The sequence below is a fragment of the Talpa occidentalis genome, unplaced genomic scaffold (assembly GCF_014898055.3).
Source record: "Talpa occidentalis isolate TD23 unplaced genomic scaffold, MPIMG_talOcc4v2.1 talOcc4.3, whole genome shotgun sequence".
Lineage (NCBI taxonomy): Eukaryota > Metazoa > Chordata > Mammalia > Eulipotyphla > Talpidae > Talpa > Talpa occidentalis.
This window is the reverse complement of record NW_023603184.1, coordinates 103,438,289-103,461,841: the sequence shown is the minus strand read 5'-3', so window position 1 is coordinate 103,461,841 and position 23,553 is coordinate 103,438,289. Positions and strand designations below refer to the sequence as shown.

General features: G+C 36.8%; 1 protein-coding gene across 3 annotated transcripts in view; it reads right to left on the bottom strand.

Moving 5' to 3' along the window:
* The window catches only part of MAP3K20 (mitogen-activated protein kinase kinase kinase 20), a 170,396-nt gene that overhangs the window by 53,935 nt on the left and 92,908 nt on the right, over positions 1 to 23,553 (bottom strand). For all 3 annotated transcript variants that reach the window (XM_037523556.2, XM_054699869.1, XM_054699868.1), the window contains exons 5-10: positions 20,658 to 20,723; positions 17,566 to 17,594; positions 17,315 to 17,452; positions 12,484 to 12,570; positions 7,909 to 7,983; positions 3,365 to 3,471 (exon numbers count right to left, since the gene is read on the bottom strand). In XM_037523556.2, the coding sequence (XP_037379453.2) occupies positions 3,365 to 3,471; positions 7,909 to 7,983; positions 12,484 to 12,570; positions 17,315 to 17,452; positions 17,566 to 17,594; positions 20,658 to 20,723 (502 nt within the window). The remainder of the gene's footprint in view (positions 1 to 3,364; positions 3,472 to 7,908; positions 7,984 to 12,483; positions 12,571 to 17,314; positions 17,453 to 17,565; positions 17,595 to 20,657; positions 20,724 to 23,553) is intronic.

Genomic DNA, 23,553 nt, shown 5'->3' with positions numbered 1-23,553 from the left:
CATTAGCCAGAAACACCAGAGCAGGACTGGAATCAGACTACACGAGTCAATGGCTTCAGACACCAAACACAGTCAGGACAAATAGAGGAGCAGTCGGAATGTCTTGTCCTTGGAAATATCCAGATGAGCCGACAAGACATTTGATTCTTTTCAGCACGTGGCATATTGAGTGACACAGTGGTTTTGCCCTAATAACCTAAAATGATCAAGCCCTGTAATATTTTCCGTCACTAAAACAGAATGTGGTCAAGGGAACAGTGCTTGCTGATGAGTGGGTGGCATATGGCACCAGCCACAAGTCCAGCGAGGAATGGCGCAGCACATGAGCCACCCAGGTCTATGACCCAGACCCGCCGGGCTCCACCAGGGTTCTGCCTTGCATGACCTAGGCAGGTATCCGACCTGCTCAGACCTTGGTTTTTGCATCCATGATATAATTTAGGGCCGCCATGTGGATTAAAAAAGATAATCTAGGGCCTCCCCAGTGGTGCAGCGGTTGAGTGCTGGGTGCGAAGCTGCCTGCAGCCTCTGCGTGCCAGTTCAATCCCCGGCCTATGGGCGAGGGTCCCACATGGCGCGTAGACCTCTCCTGCTGCCCGCTGCTCCCCTCAACAGTGTACTTCGGTCCTTCTGCCTGTTCTGCTCTCCCCTCTGGCTCTGGTGAATTCTCTCACCCTCCCGCGCTTCTGACTGTACCCAGTGCTTGTATAAATAAATAAATAAATCTTAAAAAAAAAAAAAAAGATAATCTAAAAAAAGTACAAGCATCCGGTAGGAACATAATATATTACAGCTGTGCTGTGCTCCCTGATATTATTGCAGTCAATATTATTATTCTTCCCCATGTTTTCAACCAGCTGTCAAGTTTAGTTAAAACAATTCTGCTGCTTCTCAAACTGTGGTTTAGGGGTTCAGGGAAAGATCTATCAATATCTTCTCTTTCCAGCTCTCAGGATTAACTAGTTCCTGAAAGACAGCCATATAGGGGGAAAAAGATTTTAACAGGATGACATTGGTCCTGCCAATTCATTTGTGATGGTTATTGCTTTTGCCATAAGAAGGCTTTACAATTTTATTTGGAAACTTTACAACTTTCTATTTTCATATTTCATTGACATATTTTAAAAGACACCCTATTTCAGGGCCTCCCCGGTGGCACAGCAGTTGAGCGCTGGGCTGCGAAGCTGCCCGCAGCCTCTGCAGCACCGGTTTGATCCCCGGCCGGCGGTGAGAGTCCCACATGGCGCACAGACCTCTCCTGCCACCCACTGCTCCCCTCAGCAGTGTACTTCATCGGTCTGCCTGTTCTACTCTCTGCTCTGACTCTGGTGAATTCTCTCACCCTCCCGCGCTTCTGACTGTACCCAGTGCTTGTATAAACAAACAAACAAACAAACAAAACAAATAAATAAATCTTTTTAAAAAAAAGACACCCTATTTCAATTATATTGAGTCATCCTCAAATCCACCTGATCCTTTAGATAGAGGATTAAATAGCCTTTCAGAAGAATCGTCCTTTATATCATCTCCTCAGACTACATTAGATTCCATGTTTATATACTCAGACATCCACACCCACTGTCATAACACTTATTAAAATAGTAATGAAGTCGTTATGAGTAAGTTTATATTTAGTAGTAACGGTGAACATTGCAAGCGCGCTGAGAACCTTCTGCCTCATCACCACACCCAATACCTAGAAGGCACCTGGCCCCAGCAGAGGCTCAGGGAATATCTGAATGAATGAATGAATGAATTAAAGAAACACAGGCATCACTGCCAACAAATCACCTTATATAGTCACATTCTCTTGTGTGTAATATCATAATGTCTTTTCACATTGTTATGACCACAGTGTTGCCTTCCCCAAATATTTCTTGAGCAACTGCTGGTTCAAGGCCCCTTCTGGGTGCCACAGTTACAGTGATGAACAAAGGAGATTATCTGACTCTTTATATTTTAGCCAGTGAGATACACATTAAAGGAAAAGCTATAGAACTGCTTATTAATCCAGCAGCAATAGTGGCTACAAAGGAGATGCTGTCAGACCACACAGGGCAGAACCTCATCTGGTCTGGAGTCAGGAGACACTTCTGGGGACATGTTATTGCAGCTATCTGAATGACACATAGGAGCTAAGATTGGGTGTGGGTATCAGGGGTGGTGTGCCCTTAAACGGAATGAGTACTAAACAGAAGAAACCACAATTGCCAGGATTCTGAGTAAGGAAAAAAATATGCATTTTTTTGAGGGTCCTAAAGGCAGAATTTAAGGGATGGAATGATGCCGTGAAAATGAGGCTGTTGAGGCCAGAGCACAGAAGGTCTCACGAGTTTTAAATATTTTAGGTTTTGTCCTAATAGTGCAGATATATGGATTTTAAATGGGAGTGATCTGATTAAATGTGTTGATTTTTTATAGTAGGAGAAAAAATATTACACACACGTTTGTTATGTTCATTATTTCAGTCTACAACAAAGTCACTCATACCTAGATCAGAGAATATAGTAGTTTTTTTTTATCCCTATATAAAAATTCAATCAACTCACTTGCCCTAGATAGATATTTCACAGAATAAAAATAAATAAGGTTATTGTAAAACACCAATCAACCAGTAAGTTCAGAGAAATGCCTAATGACAGCAGTAAACAAGTCAGTCCTATTTTCAAGGTGCATGCAGTTTTCATTTGGCAACAGCAGGTGGCGTAAGGAGTCATGTTACACCACCCCGACCAGGAGCAGAGATGAAGTTACTCAAATCTCTGCTGAGTCAGGGAGGAATAATGTCAGCTCCCAAACATGCTATTTATATTAGTGCATCACGTGACCTGGCTCAAATATCTCATCCCAGGTTTACTTCTTCCACTCATACAATACAATTGTCTCATTACAAAGTTTGTTTTACAATTGACAAAATCTAACAGGATTTATGACACCAAAACTTTCCTTTTAAAAGTGTTTTGGTTGTCTCCCTGCCTCCCCACCAATAGATACAGTGCTCTGCAAATGTCAAGGGAAAAAGCATTTTTATTTCTCACCAGACAGAGGCCGAAGCTTCCTAACATAGTATGTACAGAGAAATGTCTGGGAACTGTCTCTTGTCTCAGAAGATAGGATTTCAATATTCTTTCCAAATGCTTAGACATAGGATAAGGCAACAAAGCTTAGAGCAACACTCTTTTCTGCTTAACTATGAAATGGAGGACTTACTAGATCTCCAAAAATCTTTAAAACAAAAAAAACAATTTTTATACCATGCTTAGAAATCAGGACTATCATTAAGCTCTTTGGTTCTTGTCTGTACTGCAACTAGCCATGGGTCCCACAAAGTCAGGACACAGGACCCCAGGGGAGGCCCGCCTACCTCCACTCTGCCTTGTTATGCAGGAATGAGTTACACTGGTCAGGAAGGTTAGTGTCATTTGACATGGACTCCAGAATTGAAATGATTTGCTTGAAAGACGGTCGTTTCTGAAGAGAAAATAAACAGTCACTTGTCAGGACTTAAAGTAGAATATAAAAGAAAATCCACAAACATAGTAATTAGCTCACCAGAACAAAATGAAATATGATATACAATGTCCTGACTTACACCTTTCAGATCACTCTGGATTAGGGAAACATATTCTTTATTTTCAGTCAACTATTCAAAGGAAAAAACTGACATTTTTCTAACATGCAGTTTAATGTTGTAAAAATAACAGTTTTTCTTCCAGGAAGAAAAGTATTAATTCTCTCTTTGACATATGATTAGGAGTCCTAAAAAGTTAAATTATTTAAAAACCTAACTATGGGTTAAAGAAAGTGTTGTAGAAGGCAAGTAGTAGAGTCTGGATGGGCAGATCAACATTCACTGTAGAATATGTCAACTTTTCTGTATGTTTTAAACATTTTATACTAAAATGTTAGGGGGAAATTTACTTATTAATATCAGAACTAATAAAATTTCCTAAGCCAGTCGTCAGAAAAAATTCTCCAATTTTAAGGCCATCATAACTTCATTGTTCTGAATGTTTATTTCACATTACAATGAGATCGGTGCTGGAACACTGTAAGGAACTGTTTACTAGACACTAAAAAGCAGTGGCTCCCCGCTTCTCCTTAACTAGCAGTAACTACACCAGCCTATCTGCTTAGGTTCTAGCCAAGGTTAAGACAAAAGGTTATAGCCGAAATGGAGAAAGATAATAAAAGGATGATGCACAGTCTCTCTTCATCATGCCTCATAATTACACCATTTTGGAACAAATTACAGTTGCTGTAATTAAAACATGCATTTTAATTTAGGAGCACAAAAACAAGAAGGAACAATGTTGAGGTGGCTTGCTCTCAGGACTTGAGTTCTTCCTACGCTATATTTCTCAGGAATATAAAACTGAGATATTTATTCTGAGTTCTGTCACGATTATACTTTTCTAAGGACACACATACACATGTGCAGCCGTGGATGTGTGTTTTTTTTAAAAAGAGGGCGTAGGTCGCTAAATTCTGTGCTGTGTATTAAGTGTTCTAATAAACAAAGGAAAATGCCTTACATAGGAAATTTGGAAAATATTCTGTCTTCTTTTGACTTAGTTCCCATTTTAATTTCTGCCACAAAGGCCAGGTTGCAAAAAGAAAAATGTTTTAATCATTTGCATAGGAAGTAATTATACAACAAATAAAGGATTTTCATTCTGCATGGAAAAGCAGCAGGAGGACTTGATGAATTTTTATAGAAAAATGTTTTTCCTCCACATTTAATCATTCTTCAAATAAGGTGAAACTCTTCTGTAATTGGATGGCAATCATCCTTAGAAAAGAGACCTTAATTCTATAGTTAGAATATATAGTTAGAAGTGATCAAAGTGAACATTTAAAAAGCAACAACCCTGCAGAATTTTGTGGCAAGAATATTTTGTGAGGATTCCAGTTCCAGAACACAGCATTTGGTCTTGGATCGTATGGAAGTCCCTCTGAAGGGAGTAGGTCCCTGTTAGGTTTTATGTGGGGTTTACCTACTTAAAAAGCCATGGCAGGACAATTTATTAAGCATCTATATACATTATTTCTATATTTGTTATCTTCATCTTATACATAAGGAAAGTCAGTCTTGGGAAAGTATTAATTGTGTGGTATCACACAGATGGCAAGTTACAGACACCAGGAATATGACCTAAAGCTTTCAAAATATATTATCACATGAAGATAAATACCACTTCCTATCACAATTATGATTTTAGTTCCTTTTTTCACTATTTAGAAATGTCAGTGTAGGATGAACCAATACCCATCTTTACTCCCTTCTTTTCTTAATAAAATATTCTGAGTACCTGATATAAGTCACTGACAAATGATCTGACATTTACCTAATACCAACTTGTAAACATTTCCCCCCCTTACTCAAAAATATATTTCTAAAAGTGAGCTGAATACTTTAATCTATGTGTTAATACTCTAAAGTGTAAGGGCTGGAAACAAAAAGAAAATATTTTAACTATTTTTGTTCTATATATGTGCATAGGCCAGGCATGAACTTCCAGTTGACCGATCACATACTATAGCTGGAGACTGAAATGGAGACTCTCGTGAAGTAGATCTTTGCCTGATTAGTTCAGTTAACAGTAAAGTGGGCATTTTACTTACTAAGTTTATGTAAGGTGCTTAGGGAGACACTCACAAGGACTACTACTATTCACTCATAGAGCTTGTGGTTCATTTAGGAAGAAAAGATGTTTCTGAAAACAAGGTAAGGCAGTAGCCTAGACTGTGGTTTAGGAAAAAGGTCCTAAGTATGGGCAAGGGCAGACCCCAGGAAGGCTTGATGATGATGGGGGGAGGGACACGAAGAAAAGAAGGAAGAGAGTACCAGGAGGGAATGGAGGGCTACGAGGTGTGTCTGGAGGAGATCAGCATTGAACCAGCGGGTATGTGGGTGCAGCTTGGTATGCCATCACCTCAGATATGGGGGACATGTATTCGTTTTTTATTAGAACAAAATGTCATAAATTTAGGCACCAAAAACAATTTAAAACTTTCTCTATACTTCACTTGGCAAGAATACAAGATTCCTTTGGTCAGCTGACCCCTTGTGTTAGCATGATAAAACATGTTTTTTTTTTAAAGATTTATTTATTTATGCATACAAGAACTGGGGTACAGGCCAGAGCTATGGCGGGGGGTAGGGGGAATGGGAAGATTCACCAGAGACAGATGGGGAACAGAACAGGCAGACTGACTGAAGTACACTGCTGAGGGGAGCAGTGGGCGAGTCAGGAGAGGTCTGCTACATCATGTGGGTAGCTCCCTGGCTGGGGATCGAACTCATGCTGCAGTGGCTGCAGATAGCTTCATAGGTTGTGTCTTAACCCCTTGTGCCACTAGGGAGGCCCCAACATGATAAAACATGTTAACATGCCAAACTTCATGGCCTCAACGCTGGGCCTAATATACTAGGTGTTTACACCATCTTAATTAATCCACTATCAATGTATGTTCTTAGAATTTTAATTAATGTGGTGCAGAGTTTCTGATTAAGAAATTAAAAACCTGCTTTGCATTCTGAAATATAATCACAATGCTAGAGATCTAGTTGTACCAATGCAAATAATTTCAGGTGAAATTTCTTTTTAAGTGTCGGAGAGAAAAGTACTGCCAAAATGACTGTTTATGCCACAAGGGACACATAACTGCAGGAAAGAGCACAGAAAGGGTGTCAGAGCATTCGGCAGGATGTCCTGGAGAAAGTCGGCAAATAGAAGCTTACAGTTTCCACTAGGTTAGTTGCTTTGGGCAGGCATTTCTCTTCACGCTTAAAAAAATCCCCATATTCTGCATAATCACATACTAAAACAAAAAGGTCTAAAGAGACAACTAAACATCTACACAAAATTGTCATAAAATACTAAAAAAAAAAAACCCAACAAATATTAACATTTAAAAATGTGAAGTTCTTTAATAAAAAAAATACTAAGTAAATATAGGACTTTACACTTAAGAAGAGTGAAGGTAATTTTATGAACAGGAGTGATAGCAAAGGTTGAAGCTGCTGATTATGAGGCCAATATAAAATGTACAAAGCTGGGCAGAACTAACATTAAATTTCCAAAACAAAGTGCTGGCCGGTCAAACCAACAGGGAGTGCGTGGGGCACGGGGCACAGGAGCCACTGCCGCCAGGGTTGGCTGTGCTATTGTACGAGAGAAACACACTGAAGAAGACTACATGCTGTCATTAATTCTTCTTGGGGCGGGGGGGGGGGGGAGTTCTGAGGAGAACTGGTTTAAGTTAAGAAAGAAATTTCATTCCTAATTTTTTTCTTCTTAGATCTCTATTTAAAAGATCAGTTTGTAACATATATATATTTCTATAAAAAACTGGACAGATTTCAACAATTTTAGGTTTTTTTTCTTGAATGTAATTCTCTCTTATTCTAATGTTTAATCTGTAAAGGCCTCTTTTACTTTTTAACTTTTCATTATATGAACCTCCACATACCTATCATTCAGCCTCAAAAATTATTATGGCCAATCTTGTTTAACCTCTGCCGTCATCCATTTCCCTTTATTTTATTTTGAAGCAAATTCAAGACTAGCCTATCATTTTATCTATAAATATTTCCATACGAATGTGAGAGTCTTAAAATGATCTTTGCAGGGAAAGGAAATGGGCTCAAATGTGATAACCACATGAAAGCCTAAGTTTTGGGATTTTTCCAACTCCACTGCAATAGCCTACAAAACAGCAATGAAGAGTTTCTAGGGAGCAAGATAAGCAGTTGTCAAGGGGAAGCCTGAACAGCCAACCCGGGGCTCACGCCAGCCATGCAACGCATGGATTTTATCAGCCCAGGTTTTAAAAACCCAAAGTCAAGCAAGCAAGGAGAACTTCAGAATTCTGAATACAACAAACAAACAAATATATACATACCTTGGCATCAGCTTCCCAGCATTCATGTAAGAGTTCAGCAAAACTTCTGGGGCAGCTGCTTGGAATGGTTAATCTCTATACAACCAAGAAGAAAAACAACACACCAGGGTTTACTCATGAAGGTAAGCAAAAACTAACTGAAAGCTCATAGGAGTTAATTTATGATCATAAACAGGACATTACATTTAAGGCCTACACTGATTAATAAATGATGGGTGAAAATTTATATTTTGATTCACAATATTTAATTGTTAAAGTTGCTTATACAGTTCCTCCAAAGAGGAGTCACAGTAATGGAGAGGTTCAACACAATAAATGCAATAAAAAGAGTCAACTCTAAAAGAAATTACAGCAGGAGAAAGGCAAATAACTGAAACACTAAATGTAAAACCAGCAATCTATCACTGAACTTTTATAGGTAACTATGAAATACACAAATAGGCAACAAGGAAACCTATTCAGCTTGGGCAGCAAGTATACAAGGCAGAGAACATCTTCATCATCAATGATCATGGAGACCATTTTAAAGAGATGTGCATTTTATCACTGGTAAATGAGACAATTTGAATGTATGACCGAATATAGCTTAGTGTTGGTCAAACCCATAGACTGTAATAACCTGATACACCAACGACTATATGTACAGCCATCCTGTTCTAACACTCTATAGTAGCAGTTCTCATAGAACATGAAATGCCCCTAGTGGCTGTTGAGAGTGAGAAATCTTCTAAGGCATTTTTGTTTATTATAAAGACTGGAGGGAAGCACCTGGAGGCAGTCAAGAACATCAGATCCTGAAACATATCCTAAAGCCTGAACTCTTACTCTTCACCAAAATTCAAATGCCCCATTCAGCTGAGCAAAGCAAACAATGAGGTTTATAAATTTTTGACCCTACACTCTAACTCTGATTCACAAACAGAAAGTATTTTTTGAAATGCCCTGAACTTTCCAAGAATTCAAGCAGGTGTTTACTTTTTAAAAAACATTAGATGGTTGCAGTGGGGACATAAAACGAAGAGTAAGTGCCATTATGCAGCTGACTATACAGCACTTGCAACTCAAAATAATTTTCCATAAAGGGTAATATTTTCAATACAACTTTTAAAAAGATTTTTCCAATAATTGAAGTGTGAAGTGGATGGGTATGGATGTTGATCGTTTCTATCATCTTTTCCTACTGACAAACATTTAGATACCACATCTGGGACATTATACAAGGAGACATAATTATTTTAAATTACCTGATATGGTCAAATATTAGTTAAATCCCCACTCAGACACTTTATAAAATGGATTATTTTGTGCATTAAATAAAGACTTTCAAATAGAATCTAAAATACTTAAATTTCTATTATATAAATGTGGGCCATCCTCATGCACTAAGACATTCTGAAATAACCAGATATGAGTACTTAAATATTACTTAAAACTTAAATAATTTAAAGTAAAACAGATTCAAATTTAAAATTGAAATATATCCCAACCACTAAAGCAGGCATGGCATTTTTTAAAGGTCATATACCTTTTGTACCATTTTCTACATAAGATGCAAGAATTACTTTCTAAGTTAATTTTTTCCCTAAAGTATAGTCAACAACAATGGAGTATTTTGAGGATTTCTATGTTAATCAAGAAGAGTAGTCTTACTACTTAAAAAAATACATTTTCTTGAGAATGTAAGTTATAACAAGACAGACATTATGCTGCTATAACATTCTGAATGACCACTAACTGAGTTTTCAGGCCAATATCTGTTACATTTAGAACATGTATTAGAAATGCCCTCTTAAATTCATTCCTTCTAGAATGTTCATTGTTAGCTTTGTACATTTAACAGTGCTTTATGGATCTAGTTTTAAATTTAATATTAACAAAAGTAATTGTCTAATGGTCATATTTCATTATTAAGGGCTGAGAAGCAAAGATCTGCAAATAGAAATTTTAGAAAATATTGATCTTCCCACAGGCACATAGAACAATTCTAAATTATGAAACTGGGTAGATCTAGAGTTAAAGTAATGTGTCAAGGTCAACATTTTGGTTTTGATATTACACTTTTTCTTTATGTCAACAGTGGAGGAAGCTAGGTGAAGGTTACAGAGAATTTTGTGTATAATCTTTGCCACTTTCTATGGGTCTATAATTTTTTCAGGATAAAAGGTTAAAAAAAGAGTAGCCCTGATATTTGAATTAGGGACATTCTAGGGTTAACAGCTCACACTTAAAATGTGTTCCTAAAAGTTTAAACATATCATTCTTCATTTAAATGAAGCCTGTGAGCCTGTGAAAAAAAATAAAGCTTTCTCTTCTCAACTCAATAACCCAAATTATTCCAAAGTAAAAATAAACAAAATAAATGATTAGAAGTTGACAGGATTTTACAAATTATGTGTGAGTCAAGGTCTGAATTTTATTGTGAAATAAAATAAATCCTAGGGAATTCTTTTAATGCTATGTCAACAAAATTTGTTATAGTAAATTTGTGATACAACATGACATCACCTTCTTGACTGAAAACAAAGGACACTAAACTTAAACTTAATTTCTATATTTCTGACAAGTATTGGCAGAATGGAAATAAGTGAATGTCCAACTTTCCTTAAGTTTATTAAAAAGTTGAGGAAATTTATTTTACCATGTGAATTTCTTTCAACTTACTCTTATTTTTAATAAACATAATATGGAATGTCTTTGAGCAATCTCTCTCAGTTACCAGCTAGTCATCAGCTCTCACTATGAAGAAAAGAGTACACTCTAAGGATTGGGGAGAAGCAGGTGGTAGCCCTCTCGCGCTGAGGAGGTTCTGAAGGTGACTTCTGGGTGATTCCCACACCTCAAGTCAACTAACCAAAGGCAGCTTCTAAATTCATTTTTCTCTTCAGCTTTTAAAATCCTTGTCAGCTACTCCACTGTTTTGAAAGTACTTTAGATTCACACCTATTCTGGGATCCTTTTGATGAGATATTATTTTAAAAATATTATTCTGTCTCCTCTATATATCTAGAGGGCCCAGTTAGCTTTTAAAACAAGTTTCTTGTAGTTTCTTTTAAAACGATGTAGAGGGAAAAGATAACATGGATTGCTCTGCTCTAAAGTCAACAGGAGGTCAATAACTTTCTTTATTTTCATTTGTAAACCAAAAGCCAAATATCTAATCATATCACTGGCAAAAGAAACAGAACAGAAACAAGTAGGTTGTCACATTGTGAAAATATCAGTCAATCTGTGTGTGAGATCTGATTTAACAGCACACCAGGAATTACAATCATATTTAATTAAAACAGAACAGTTCCTGTGAAACAATGAGAAAAACACATTCTCAAATAACTTCCTTTCATCTCTCTTAAATAGGCAGCTCTCTCCCATCAAGTTCAGCTCTCATGTACATTTCACCCATTTTCAACAGCTCAGGAGGACAAATTAATAAAGTAACTCTGGATTATGTGATCTAAAAGACAGACTTGGTTTCTCTTAGTCAATAGCAGCTTTTTGATTAATGGAGTGTGTTCTGCACTCATTTGGGGAGATCAGTCCAATTCTTTTAAAGCATTAAAAAGGGAAATAGTTCTATATATTCCCCTATTTTGAAAATTATTTTATCCTAAGGTTGCAATCTTACCCTGTGTAGAGGGCACAGCTAAGATTTGGAAATGAAGAAGTTTTGTGAAATAGAGTTGTTTTGCATTGCAAAGACAACTGCGTGATTCCATTACATGATCTAAGTTCTCATAATACCTTGATATTGAACGCTTCATCCTTATGCTGAGAATTTCCATGGCTGTGCGTTTCAGTCACAATTTTAAACCTTTCAAAATGTAGTTGCTCTCTTTGATATGAATGTACCATGTTCTCTGATGTAGGCTCATAGGTCCAACTAACTGAAAGCCTCAATTTGTGGGAAGAAGAAAAGCGAGGCTGGGGACACAGCACAAACGGTGTTTACGCCACTGAAGTCCTTTTGAAATGGAAAGGCTCTGCATGAAGAAGTGAGCAGTTACGCCACTGCCTCGCCAATTCCAGTGAGGAGCTCATCTTCAATGTAGTGTTCAACGTAGGTGGCAAAACTGTAATTTTTCCCTTTTTTGAAACTATTTTTTCTTCTTTTATTTTTGAAATTCTCATCTAAGCGACAGTTTCTTGTACTATAGTGACTCCTGCTGGGAGAGGTAAGTTGAAGTAGCTGAAGGTCTCTTACAGATATATCAACTCCCGGCCAGTAAAAAAGATGTCCTAAACGCAGGAGATGGAGTTAAACTGTTCCCCTACCTTGGACGCAATGGCTTCTTTCATCACTAAGAACAAACCCCTAGGTTTTACAATTGAGACTGAGAAACTAGTACAGTACTTGTACAATTTTTGATCTACAGCATCACGACGTGAAGCTGCAACAATTAGATGTAAAGGGTCCATTCATGAGGAATAACATCACTTTGACCCTTTGTGTTAGCTCCTACTGCTAATCTTTCCATAAGCGTGAACTTACTTTCAATTTGAAGAAGATGAAAAAGTCTTTTGCAAAACCCCAATACTGTTTTCTGATCTATGTACCTGAATGGAGAATCGGAGTCTTACCTCGTTTTTTTCCACTACAAGCCAAGCTACTTGTAATCCTTCCAAACCTTTAAAGGGGACCTCCCTTGTTAGCATCTCCCAGAGAACCTGGAACAAAAGAAAATGGAATTTTTATTCTTGTACTTTATATTTTTGGTATATTACTGAAACTTTATCTAACATTTAGCTGTATCCAATTACCAGACACAACCATCCCCATCATAGAAGCTTGGGTAAAACCTATAAATTCACACACATAACTTCCTCCATATATTTTATCTATATACATATAGAGAGAATGGAGAAAAAATATATATATTAGGAAAAAACCTGGTTTAGGAATTATAACATCTAGAGCTAGACTAAAATCTTGTGAAGCCAATGAAACTATCTTTAACTATCTCATAAGCTATTAGAAATCTCATGTATTCCCACAAATTAGATTTTATATTTTGTCAGCCAAAACTCTTTGCATGTCCAATCTCTGATAAAAAATGGTATAAAAACTGAGAATTTGATAATATTTTTAAAGATTCAATAACTGTTTCATCTAAAAGAGAAATCAAGCCAGAAATCCAATTCACTGGTTAAACCATAATGGTAGGTACTTGTAAAACTGTAACATTTAGATTTTGTTCTGGCGAACTCTCTCTCAAAATGAGTCAGCCTAAGGGATTCATTCTCATTTACCTATGACATAATTTATTATACTATATTCTAAAATGTAATCAACACTTTATGTACATAGAGACAGAATGCATGTATGAGAGAAGGTTTATGTGTGTCCATCTCTCTGCAATTCTTGAGACAGCATGATCAATAAATCTGAACTGGAATGCCCAAAGATAGTAAATTGATTCTGGTAAGGTTGAAAACAGCCAATGGTTTTGGTTTCTCTTTAAACACAGAATAACGGAGAGCTGTGCACAAGGTTGCCTTCTCTATTTATGCAAACGGTCATCAAAAGTTAGAATCTACTAATATTTTCATAAAGTGCAGAAACAATTCTAATTTTATCAATAGTAATCATAATAATAACCACCACTTCCAGTACTGAGTACTCATTATGCTCTGGGTACTCTGTTAAACCCTTTACTTATATTATAATGATGAATATCATTCCCAATGGAGAGATAGTATCCTCATTTTGTAGATGAGGAAACCAAGGCTTCAGTAACTTAAATAAAGTTGTGCCCGAAGACACTCCGTTATGAAGTGGCAGAGCTAGAATGTGAACTTGCTGTCTCACCTGAAGGTCAACCCATGTGGTTAAGGCCATGTAACTTTAGGAAAGGGAGAGCGCAGTATGAGAAAGGAATGTGCCAGGCTGTGTGTTAGGTATGGAGCCATGGCAGAAGCAAGACTTAGCGGTTTTGATTTGGTGTTTTCTTCTTCTAAAAACAAAAACACCTCTTCTAAATAAGAATGTGCATTGAGCACATAGAGTTTATTCGCCAAATCCTATAAACTCTCTATCCTGTATTTCCTCAGTCAGTACTCAGTCTTCGTTGGGCCATAACATGTTAAATGAATTCCGGCTAACACAAAGATAATTAGCAGGAAAATCAGGGAAATTGGCAGATGCTGCTCAAGCAGGAGAAAAAAAAGTCACTGAAGCCTCTTTGGGCTTTTAATCAAGTGTGTAAGGTACTTCTTTAGAAGAGCTACTGAATAATTCTATTTGAGTCACAGAAGTGATTAGGAAAAGGTAAGGAGCACCCCAGAAGAGGAGGATTCTAACAAACACTGCAGGTAAGGGAAGGTGAGAACAAGACTAGGTAGGCCATCACCCCCACATCCTGAGTCTGCACAGTGGAGGGGGATGCAGTGGCGAGAGGGCTGAGCAGGAAATGAAGCCCCTCAATTTGTTGTAATTACCACTCCCCTGGTGCTGGGGCTGGGAAGGGGGAAGGATGGAAGAGCAAGTAAATTAATGGATTTGGCATTCCAAGGAGAATGGGAGAAGTGAATCAGTCGCAAGTAAATCAAAAGCCCCAGACCCCAAAACGGTCAGATGAGCAGGCTTGCGCCCCCTCCCTTCTGAGTTTGGCCTGAATGCACTAACAGTTGCATATTTGCAAACACACAGACTGACAAGGTAAAATGCAAAACCAAGGGCTAGGGGAATAACACCAGAAAAAGATTTATGTCATGTCATTCTTTATTCCAAAATAACCAGTTGGAAAGTGTCCAAAATCTAGTTAAGATCCAAGTTATATTTCTCTAAGTGTTCTAAGTCTGGAAAAATAAGGCAGTTGCATTTCATTCCCTCTCTGTATCTCTAAAGAGCTTTTCTAACTGAGGGGGCCACATGATGGATGTAAAACCATTGTGATGGCGTCATTAACTGCTGGGTTCTGAAGCCCAAATGAGGTCTTTAGTTTCATTCCAGTGTCAGCACATCTCATGATTTCCTCTTATATATTCACCAGATTCAGAAATGCATCAAAAATTAGGTGGTATGGGATAGAACAACAGTTGCTTTTTTTTTTTTTTACACTAAACAAAACGACTTGGCATGAAAAGTTAACTTTGTTGAGGAAGTCACTCGGAGGTCTAAAAATATATTAAACTATGCCTGAAAATATCAGTTGCAGGGATTCGGGCCAATTATTGTGATCTTTCACCTTGAAAATATTTTCCAACTCTTTTTATATTGCGACGTCCTCACGTTTAAACTGTGTCCTCACGTTTAAACTGTGCTCAAAAGGAAAATTTCTATTTTCAGTTGACAGAAGAGAAACTTGGATAGGGCTGGGCACTTTTCCTGCCTTTTCTTTTACAAACAATGGAAAGCCATTACCTGAGCTGGGATTGTTCTGGAACAGGGCTCCCAGACAAGCGAGGCAGTGATGCTTTCCCATAAGCCAGACTGTTTTCAAAGCTCGTTTTGGCTGAGAAGCTTCTAAGAAGCTAATCCTTTCTGCATTGTCATTAGGACAGCTTTGTTTTTAAAACGTGGCTAGACAGTGTATTCTCAGAAGGTTTATTCTCTCAATGATTTGTGTTTTCCTTAAGTCTTATGTTTTTGTTTTGTTTTTCCTTGTGTGTGTGTGAATAACAGAACTAAAATTCCTTTTGGTTTGGTCCTTCAAGAAAAGTCATTATAAGTAGGTTGAAAAATCTCCTTTTTATAAAATGGAGAAACAGTTGCCTGCCTAGCAGAGTTTACCAGCTTAGAAGCAAGCATCACAAGATCTACTTCTGGCATTTGCAGTGCATTTATTTTAAGGCTGTACGAAGGTGGTTAGTCTTGCTATGTGTTAAGAAGCAACACAGGTTTATCAAGTTGTGGAGGGTTAGGGACTTCGAGAATATTAGAGACTAATTTGTACAGCAAGTATGAATAGAAAAATGAAAAAGCAAAACTATATTGTTTGTTTGGGAGTATATAGCTTTTTTTTGGTGCTCTTATGGGTTTGTGACTGCTGGTAGGGTAGGGAGGCTTGAGAAACAGAATAGACTTTTAATGAACTATTAGATGTTTTGTGCATCTGACAAATACATACTGTCAGTGAGACCTATCTTAGAAATGACATCAAAAAATCTAAACAACTGCATTGTTTGTCCTAGATAGGTATCACTCTCAGTTTATGAACTATAAACTTCTAAAACTAACATGGCACCTCACCTACCTTAGTAACTCTTCCCCTGCTCTACTGAGTAATATTTACTACAAATGTGGAATACTGCCTTCATCTTCTTAAAAAATTGTGATTGTTTATAAACACAAGGACTCTACTCTGAAGAGCACCCCGTGTACTTTTTCTTTTACTAATGGTATAATTTACAACAGAATGGGGTCAGAATTAAACAAGATCTGAATTCTCCTTTAGAATTGAATTAGCAGTTGTGTACTTTTTTGAATGAAATTCTGATCTGCAGCTAAAGGATAGGATTATAGGCATTCCAAGTAAACCTCTTGTTAAGAGAGTGATCACTGAGGCATTTTTGCTTTTACTGGTTAAAAGAAGGTTCTAAGGAGAAAGCAGAACTGATATTTAAAAGCAGGTGACTGAGGGAAACAGGTTCTGCAGAAGAACATTGGTGTGGAAATACAAAACGCAACTTGAAACTTGCTGCAACTGGCTGCGAAGTTTGCTGCAGCAAGTCAAATACCTTGACAGACTGATAGGTTAAATCCCCGAAAACCAAACCAAACAAAGGTAGGGCCTGCCACCCCCACCTCCTTCCCCTATTCATTGTTCCACTGTCGTGACTACGTTGCACACATTATTCTATTATTCACACACACATGATTCTATTACTCAACCTGTGCTGCTGAATGTTTACTGTTATGTAATGCCTTAGATCCTTGTGTCAGATATTATAGGACCTGAAGCAGACATGGCCAAGGCCATGAGTTAAACACTCAGTACAGTTTATCCATACTCTCCAGAAACTCCTTAATCAGTTTAATGGTTTACACTAAAGGTTTCCTGTTAATTAACTTATTTGGCAGATCTATTGGTGCTTTTGTTCTTCACTGTAACCCATCCTAATGAAGTCCTGCTCCAAATGATTCATGTTTCCACTGAATTACAGGGAGATGCTACAGTGGGACGAGCACCCAGGAGCGCCCACTCCACAGGCGGGCACCAGGCCCAGTGCTGCTCCTCTAGTTTGTTTTTGGGAAGTAGCATAGGTTTCTCCTCAACACTGATAAACACTCAGGTGCATAAAAGTGAGTAAATAAACACTGTAGCCTTGAGAAAATGTTCCCTCAGAGGCCACTGCTGTGGGCACTCCTTCAGAATGAGCACAGTGTCTAAAAATTCTGTTTGTTGTCTCTCTCCCATAGGTTTTTTGATTTTTGTATCCTCTTTAGCATCAAAAAGAACAATGAACTCACCACACCATAGGAATAGGTATCACAAGTTTCAGACACAGGGAGACTTTGGATTACTTCTGGAGCCATCCAAGGGAAAGTTCCAACCAAGGACATATGTGTTGTGTGGTTGTGAAATCGAGAGGCACCAAAATCACAGATCTGAAAAAAGAGAAACAATCAGTTTCCACTTACTAATAAAAGAATTATCAGTTATAAAAACCAACATCTGAAATTAACATATATATATATAAAGTTAAAAGAAATAGTCCTACCTTCAATACCCCATCAGCAGCTATAACAACTAAAAAAAAAAAAAGATAAATTATGACAATTGTTTGAATCATCTTATGCTGAAAAAAAATCACAAACATACACTTCTACCTTCCATATGGAAAGGTTAGTAGAGGTACTTTTGTATTAAAGATTTTGCAGAAAGGAGTTGACATTAAAACAAAAAAATAATTGCATGAGTGCTGCTAATAAAAAGCCTTTCAAGAAATTTATTTAATTCAAATGTAGTACTGCCCGATAAGAAAAAGCATAGTTTAGTAGTAAGTAGGAGAACCAATTTTCACTTGAATTCTGCCACCAAGGCACTCACTCAGTATTGAGGAATTCATTAGCATTATTACTTCATGCATAGATATCATTTTTCCTTCCACTTGAGTAATTTTCTTGAAAGTAGAGACAGTAGCCATTCATTCACTTAGCCCCACATTATTCACTCAACAAATATTTGCTGAGCACCTATAATGGGAAAGGCTGTGCACTGTGTTCTGGAATAGGAGAGTAAGTCAGACTGGCATTATCTCTGCTCTCATGGAGCTTGCAGTCTAATGGGAGAGAAAAACATCTATAATAAAGTGGGACAAATCCCATGATGAGAGGGCTTGGGATTGCCACAGAGCCAAAGAGCAGGGGTACCTAAGACTAAGGAGGTCATATGAAGTCTCCTGTGAGAAATGATGCTTATGCAAAGACCTGAAGAATAAATGGGGAGGAAAGTAGTTTTCTGGGTAGAAGAAAGAGCCTGTACTAAAGGTCAGGAGCAGAAGAAAAGGCAGGCAATTGTATAAGGCAGGGACCAGGTCAAGAAGAGCCTTTGTGAGAAATGGAGAGCCAATGAATGGTCTTAAGTGGAGGTATCAAGGGTCAAATGTGCAGAGGGGACGGCATGTTAGAGAACGTGACTGACAGCAATGTCATTGTGTATACAAGTTGCTGTAGTCCAGAGAGAAGAGGGTGTCTATGCAAAGGCTGTGGCAAAAGACAGGAGAGAAGTCAACAAACGTTTAGGAGACAGAATTAACTGGTTTTGAATAATTGGATGTGGAAGGAGGACTCAAGAATGAAATCAAATAAAGAGGCAATATAGCATAATGGTTTGAACAGGAGCTTTGGAATCAAGTTATAATTCCTTTAATTTCTGGCTTAGGCATGTGGCATTGTCACTCACTAAGAAAGAGAATGCAGGAATGCCTTTTTAAAGGGATAGAGAGAAGGTGAAAAGATATAGTTCTGAAATTGAGCTCTATTTGGGAATGTTAATCTGTAGATAGGGCTTTTAAGGAAGCAGGTGATTAAGAGCACAAGAGGAGGGAGGCCAAGGATCAATCCTAAAAACACAGTAGATGATCATTAGTTATTAGCTGTTAAAATGGTCCTGATCAATGGACAGAGTAATCTCTGCATGACCTAAGGATAGGGAAATAGCCTAAAGGTAAATGTGATACTATATATAATATGCAATAAACCTTTTCAAATAAAAATATAAATACTAATACAATACTCATTATATTTACAAATACCTTTATTACTTTTTTCCAAATATATGATCAACAGGTATCATTTAAAAATAGCTAATATATAAATATGTAACACAGAACATGAAAGAGTCTTATTATTCCCTCCCCCACAAAAAACAATTGCTAAAAGTTAGGTACATATTGTTTCATGTGTATATGTTCCTGTCAAGTAACTACACAAATTATAATTTAAAAAATGGAGGCATTCTTCATTGTTATTTAGTTTTCATAAGGACAGCATGGATTAACCCATAATTTAATCATCAGCTTCTCATGGGATATTTAGGATATACTGAGAAAGTAGATCAAAAGGAGAGAAGTCAAACAACTTTAGTTTGAAATTTTGAGCATGAATCGAATTTTACAGTCATAAGACTATGACACTTCCTACTAGAAGAATCCTGCTAGATTCACCAACTATATAAAGTGTTTAGCTCCAGGAAGCTTATGCCTAAGAAGTGCCAAAGGAAAAGTGATGTTCTAGAAAAGGGAAAGAAGACTCAGTCAGTCTCCCGGCGGGTCAAGCTGGACATTGCTGAGTTGCAGTTGCCAAACATCTTCCTTTCTCCATCCCCACAAAACTCAGTCCTGGAGGATGAGGGAGGGTGATGGGTCAAGTCCCCCAGCCCTCGTCCTTCACTGTCATCACTACCCATGCTAAGGACTCCAGTATCAGCATATACCCATTTTAGCTACAGTGATGTAAAGTTTCTAGAAAATAGTCCTTCTCTTCCTTCCTTAGAAAGCATGGAAATAATAATTAAAACATGTAAATAAAGTGATTAGTATGCTTTTTTTTTCAATAGCAAACTTATGTTTACTTTAGCTAGTGCTGGCCAGCTAAGTAATCTCATTCCCTTTCTCCGTTAACTTTCAAGTAATGTAATGGAAGAAGCATCTGTTACTATTCCCGCTTGACGGTAATGTCTAACTCTGCAAATCATTTAAAAATACTCTCCAAGTTATAAAACAGAGGATTATAACTAAACTATATGAAGTACAGGAGGAAGAAGAAAAAGAAAGGCTTTACTTTCCAAACTCCAAAAAGTCATTTCTAAACACTATGTTAGGTAATAAGACTGATGCAAAAAAAAAAAAAAATGTATATATATATATATATATACACACAATACTCAGAAGTAACAAGAAAAAAACCTCTCAAAACTATTTAGTATAGATAACTATCTAAACTAAAAAGACTAGAAATACATGATTATACACTTTGATCCAGTAATAGCTCTTTCATAAAATGAGTCTACAGAAATAATTAGGTATGTATTGAAATGTTGCTGCAAATTATTAAGCTCAACTTTTCTTTTGTCATAAAAAATGTAAATGACCCAAATGTCTACATTCTTGCACATTGTACTATGTGTACTATATGAATACTATGCAGTCTCTTGAAATAACATAGAGAACGTTGATATTTATTAACAGTGGAAGGATTTTCATAGTGTCAGTGGTGAGTCAAAACTACAGGTTACAAAAGATAGGCAAAGTTTGATGCTCAATTCTATATACAGGTACTTTGTAATAACATTTTAAAATAAAAACATTACCATTTCTTGACTTGAGATCTCTGTGAATCACCTTGACAGGAGCCTCCATATGTAAGTAGTGCATTCCTTTTATATGAGAAAGAAAGGCCTTTTAATATTTTCAACAATAACTTATTATTAACCATTCATAATTTTGCAATGTATTCCATAGCAGCAATTAAAGTCACATGTCCTATTTTTCCACAATTGATGAAACAGAGACAGGATACATATATATATATATATATATATATATATATTAGAAAATTTATATGCTTTAATCTCTTCTACATCAGAATCTGATTGTGGTTAAAGCTAGCTTCTTATGATACCTAATAAGGACACCTTAATTTTCTGGAGTCTGCACGAAAATAGCACAGTTACTATTGGAAAAAGTGCTCTAATGACTAAGGTATTTCACTAATTTCACTACCAACTGCTTTCTAAGTCAGCCGAAGTTCTAATCGAGGTTTTTAGTTTTCACTTGGATGTCTGCAGTCACCAGCTGCAGCTTATTTTCTCATTATTTATTCCAATAAGACCCTGGGAGTAAAGGAGGTAGGGATGGAAGAACTAGTGGATTCATTAGTTTTGATTGGTAAAAGATTTTGTAATCATCAGAAAAAAATTATAAAATATTTATAATTTTTGTCATATAGTTATAAAATATTTTGGTTATATTAGTTTTAGTTACAAGATATTTTATTCTTCTTACAAGGAAAGATCTTTGAGATGATTCATACTTAAATGACCTGCAAAATTTTCTCCAATATATGTAGAATATAAATCAAGTTACTTCAATAAATTGGATTTACACAATACTTTGTCTTATTATTTTGAACAAAAAAATATACTTTAAAAGATGTATCTCATAGTTACCCCGATAATAGTGTTTTATTCTTTTTCTGTAGTATTGTCTACCCCTTTAAAATATTTATTGAGTTGTATTTTCAAAATAATGGAAGAAATAGGCCACCCCCAATCCTTTTGTTAATGAACTATCCACTGAACATAATTTAATAACTAGGCTTTGGTTCTTTTGAAGTATATAGGAAATTTCAATTTTATAAAGGTTAAATTCTATTAACCTTTATAAATAATCTCTTATTTTTCCACTGATTATTATGTATTGAAGAATTATGAGAGAACAAAGAAAATAAAAAAGTTAAAACTCCTGTCATATAGATATTACCAAAAAGAGTCAAGTTAACAAAAGTATTAGTAATTTAAATGGTCTTAAAATGTAACTGGAATAAAGGAAATCTTTCTTCTATTACAGTATTCTATAGACTCCAAATTGAAAATTCAATAGCTACAACTTGGATATCTTTTAATACATTTATGAGTGAATTTCATAGTTACCTCTCTCTTTCTTTAGGAATCATATTCCTGAATAACTTTTTTAGGTAGAATTTGTTTAATTACTATTAGAAGTAGAATTAGGGAGCTTCTACATTAGGTGCAAGTAAGGATTTAAAAAAATGCAAGTATAAAAACTTTAAATATAGTTGGCAGATACTGTGGGAAAAGGTGCCATAAATTACGTGTATACAATGCAGAGTTTATAGAATGTTTATAAAATATTTAGTATACATAAACACAGTAGTAATAGTGGTCACAAAAATTCTATTCAATGTGTTTTTATAGTGCTATCCATAATTCTGCCTTATTTGTGTTGCAAGCAATATTTTTTTATAAGATCTCTTTTTTTTAAAGATTTATTTATTTATACAAGAACTGGGGTACAGGCCAGAGGCGTGGGAGGGTGAGAGAATTCACCAGACACAGAGCAGGGAGCAGAACAGGCAGACAGACTGAAAACACTGCTGAGGGGAGCAGCGGATGAGACAGGAGAGGTCTGCCACGCCATGTGGGTATCTCCCTGGCAAGCTGGGAATTGAACCCATGATGCAGAGGCTGGGGACAGCTTCACAGTGCTGTGCTCAACCCGTTGTGCCACCAGGGAAGCCCACAAGCAATTATTAAAAATGGAAAATATCTTCATCCGTTTTAAGATTCAGGATTTCCTTTAAAAAAAAAAGGTGTCACTGGGGAGATTTAGAATCAATAACAACCATTTTAAGACTGGATCCAGATTTATCTGCTTTAATCAACAGAGTGTTTTACACACTGTTGACTGACTTGAAGAAACTTCAGATATACTTTTTGGTCTATCCTCCATTCCTCTTCCCATCCAGAGAGCAAAGAATCTTTTCTTGGTTTTGAGAAGGTACTTTTCCAAAATAGTGAAGTTAAGCATGCCTATTTCAAAATGCATGAACCAATTCTCATATGAAATTAATTATTCATTCTTTGATTTCTCAACATCTTGTTGCTTCAATGGCTTCAATCATGGTCAAATTGAAAGGTAAGTAGCTGAATTTGAAATTGAATCAACAAAAATCAAGCCTCTTTATTTAGACTCCAAGTTCTGAGTTCTATTGGAGAGCATGGAAGTTATTTCAAAAGCATTGATTTCCTCTTCCTTTTATAGGCCATTTTATTTATTTATTTATTTATTTTAAAAGATTTTTTTATTTATGCATACAACTGGGGTGTAGGCCAGAGGTGCGGGTGGTGGTGGGGGGGGTGGCTACAGAATTCACCAGAGACAGTGTGAAGAGCAAAACTGGCGGATCTACTGAAATACATTGCTGAGGGGAGCAGTGGGCGAGACAGGAGAGGTCGGCTGTCCCATATGTGGGTTAGCTCCCTGGCCAGGGATCAAAATTATGCCGCAGTGTCTGGCTATTGCATGATAGCACTAATTTTAACCCCAGTGTCACCAGGGAGGCCCTATAGGCCATTTTAAATATTAAGTATTACTTACGATTATAAATTAGTATCTTCTCTGCCTCACTCTTCTCACCTGAGGTCAAACACATTAGAACCTGCCTTTTAGATCAATTCACCAGCC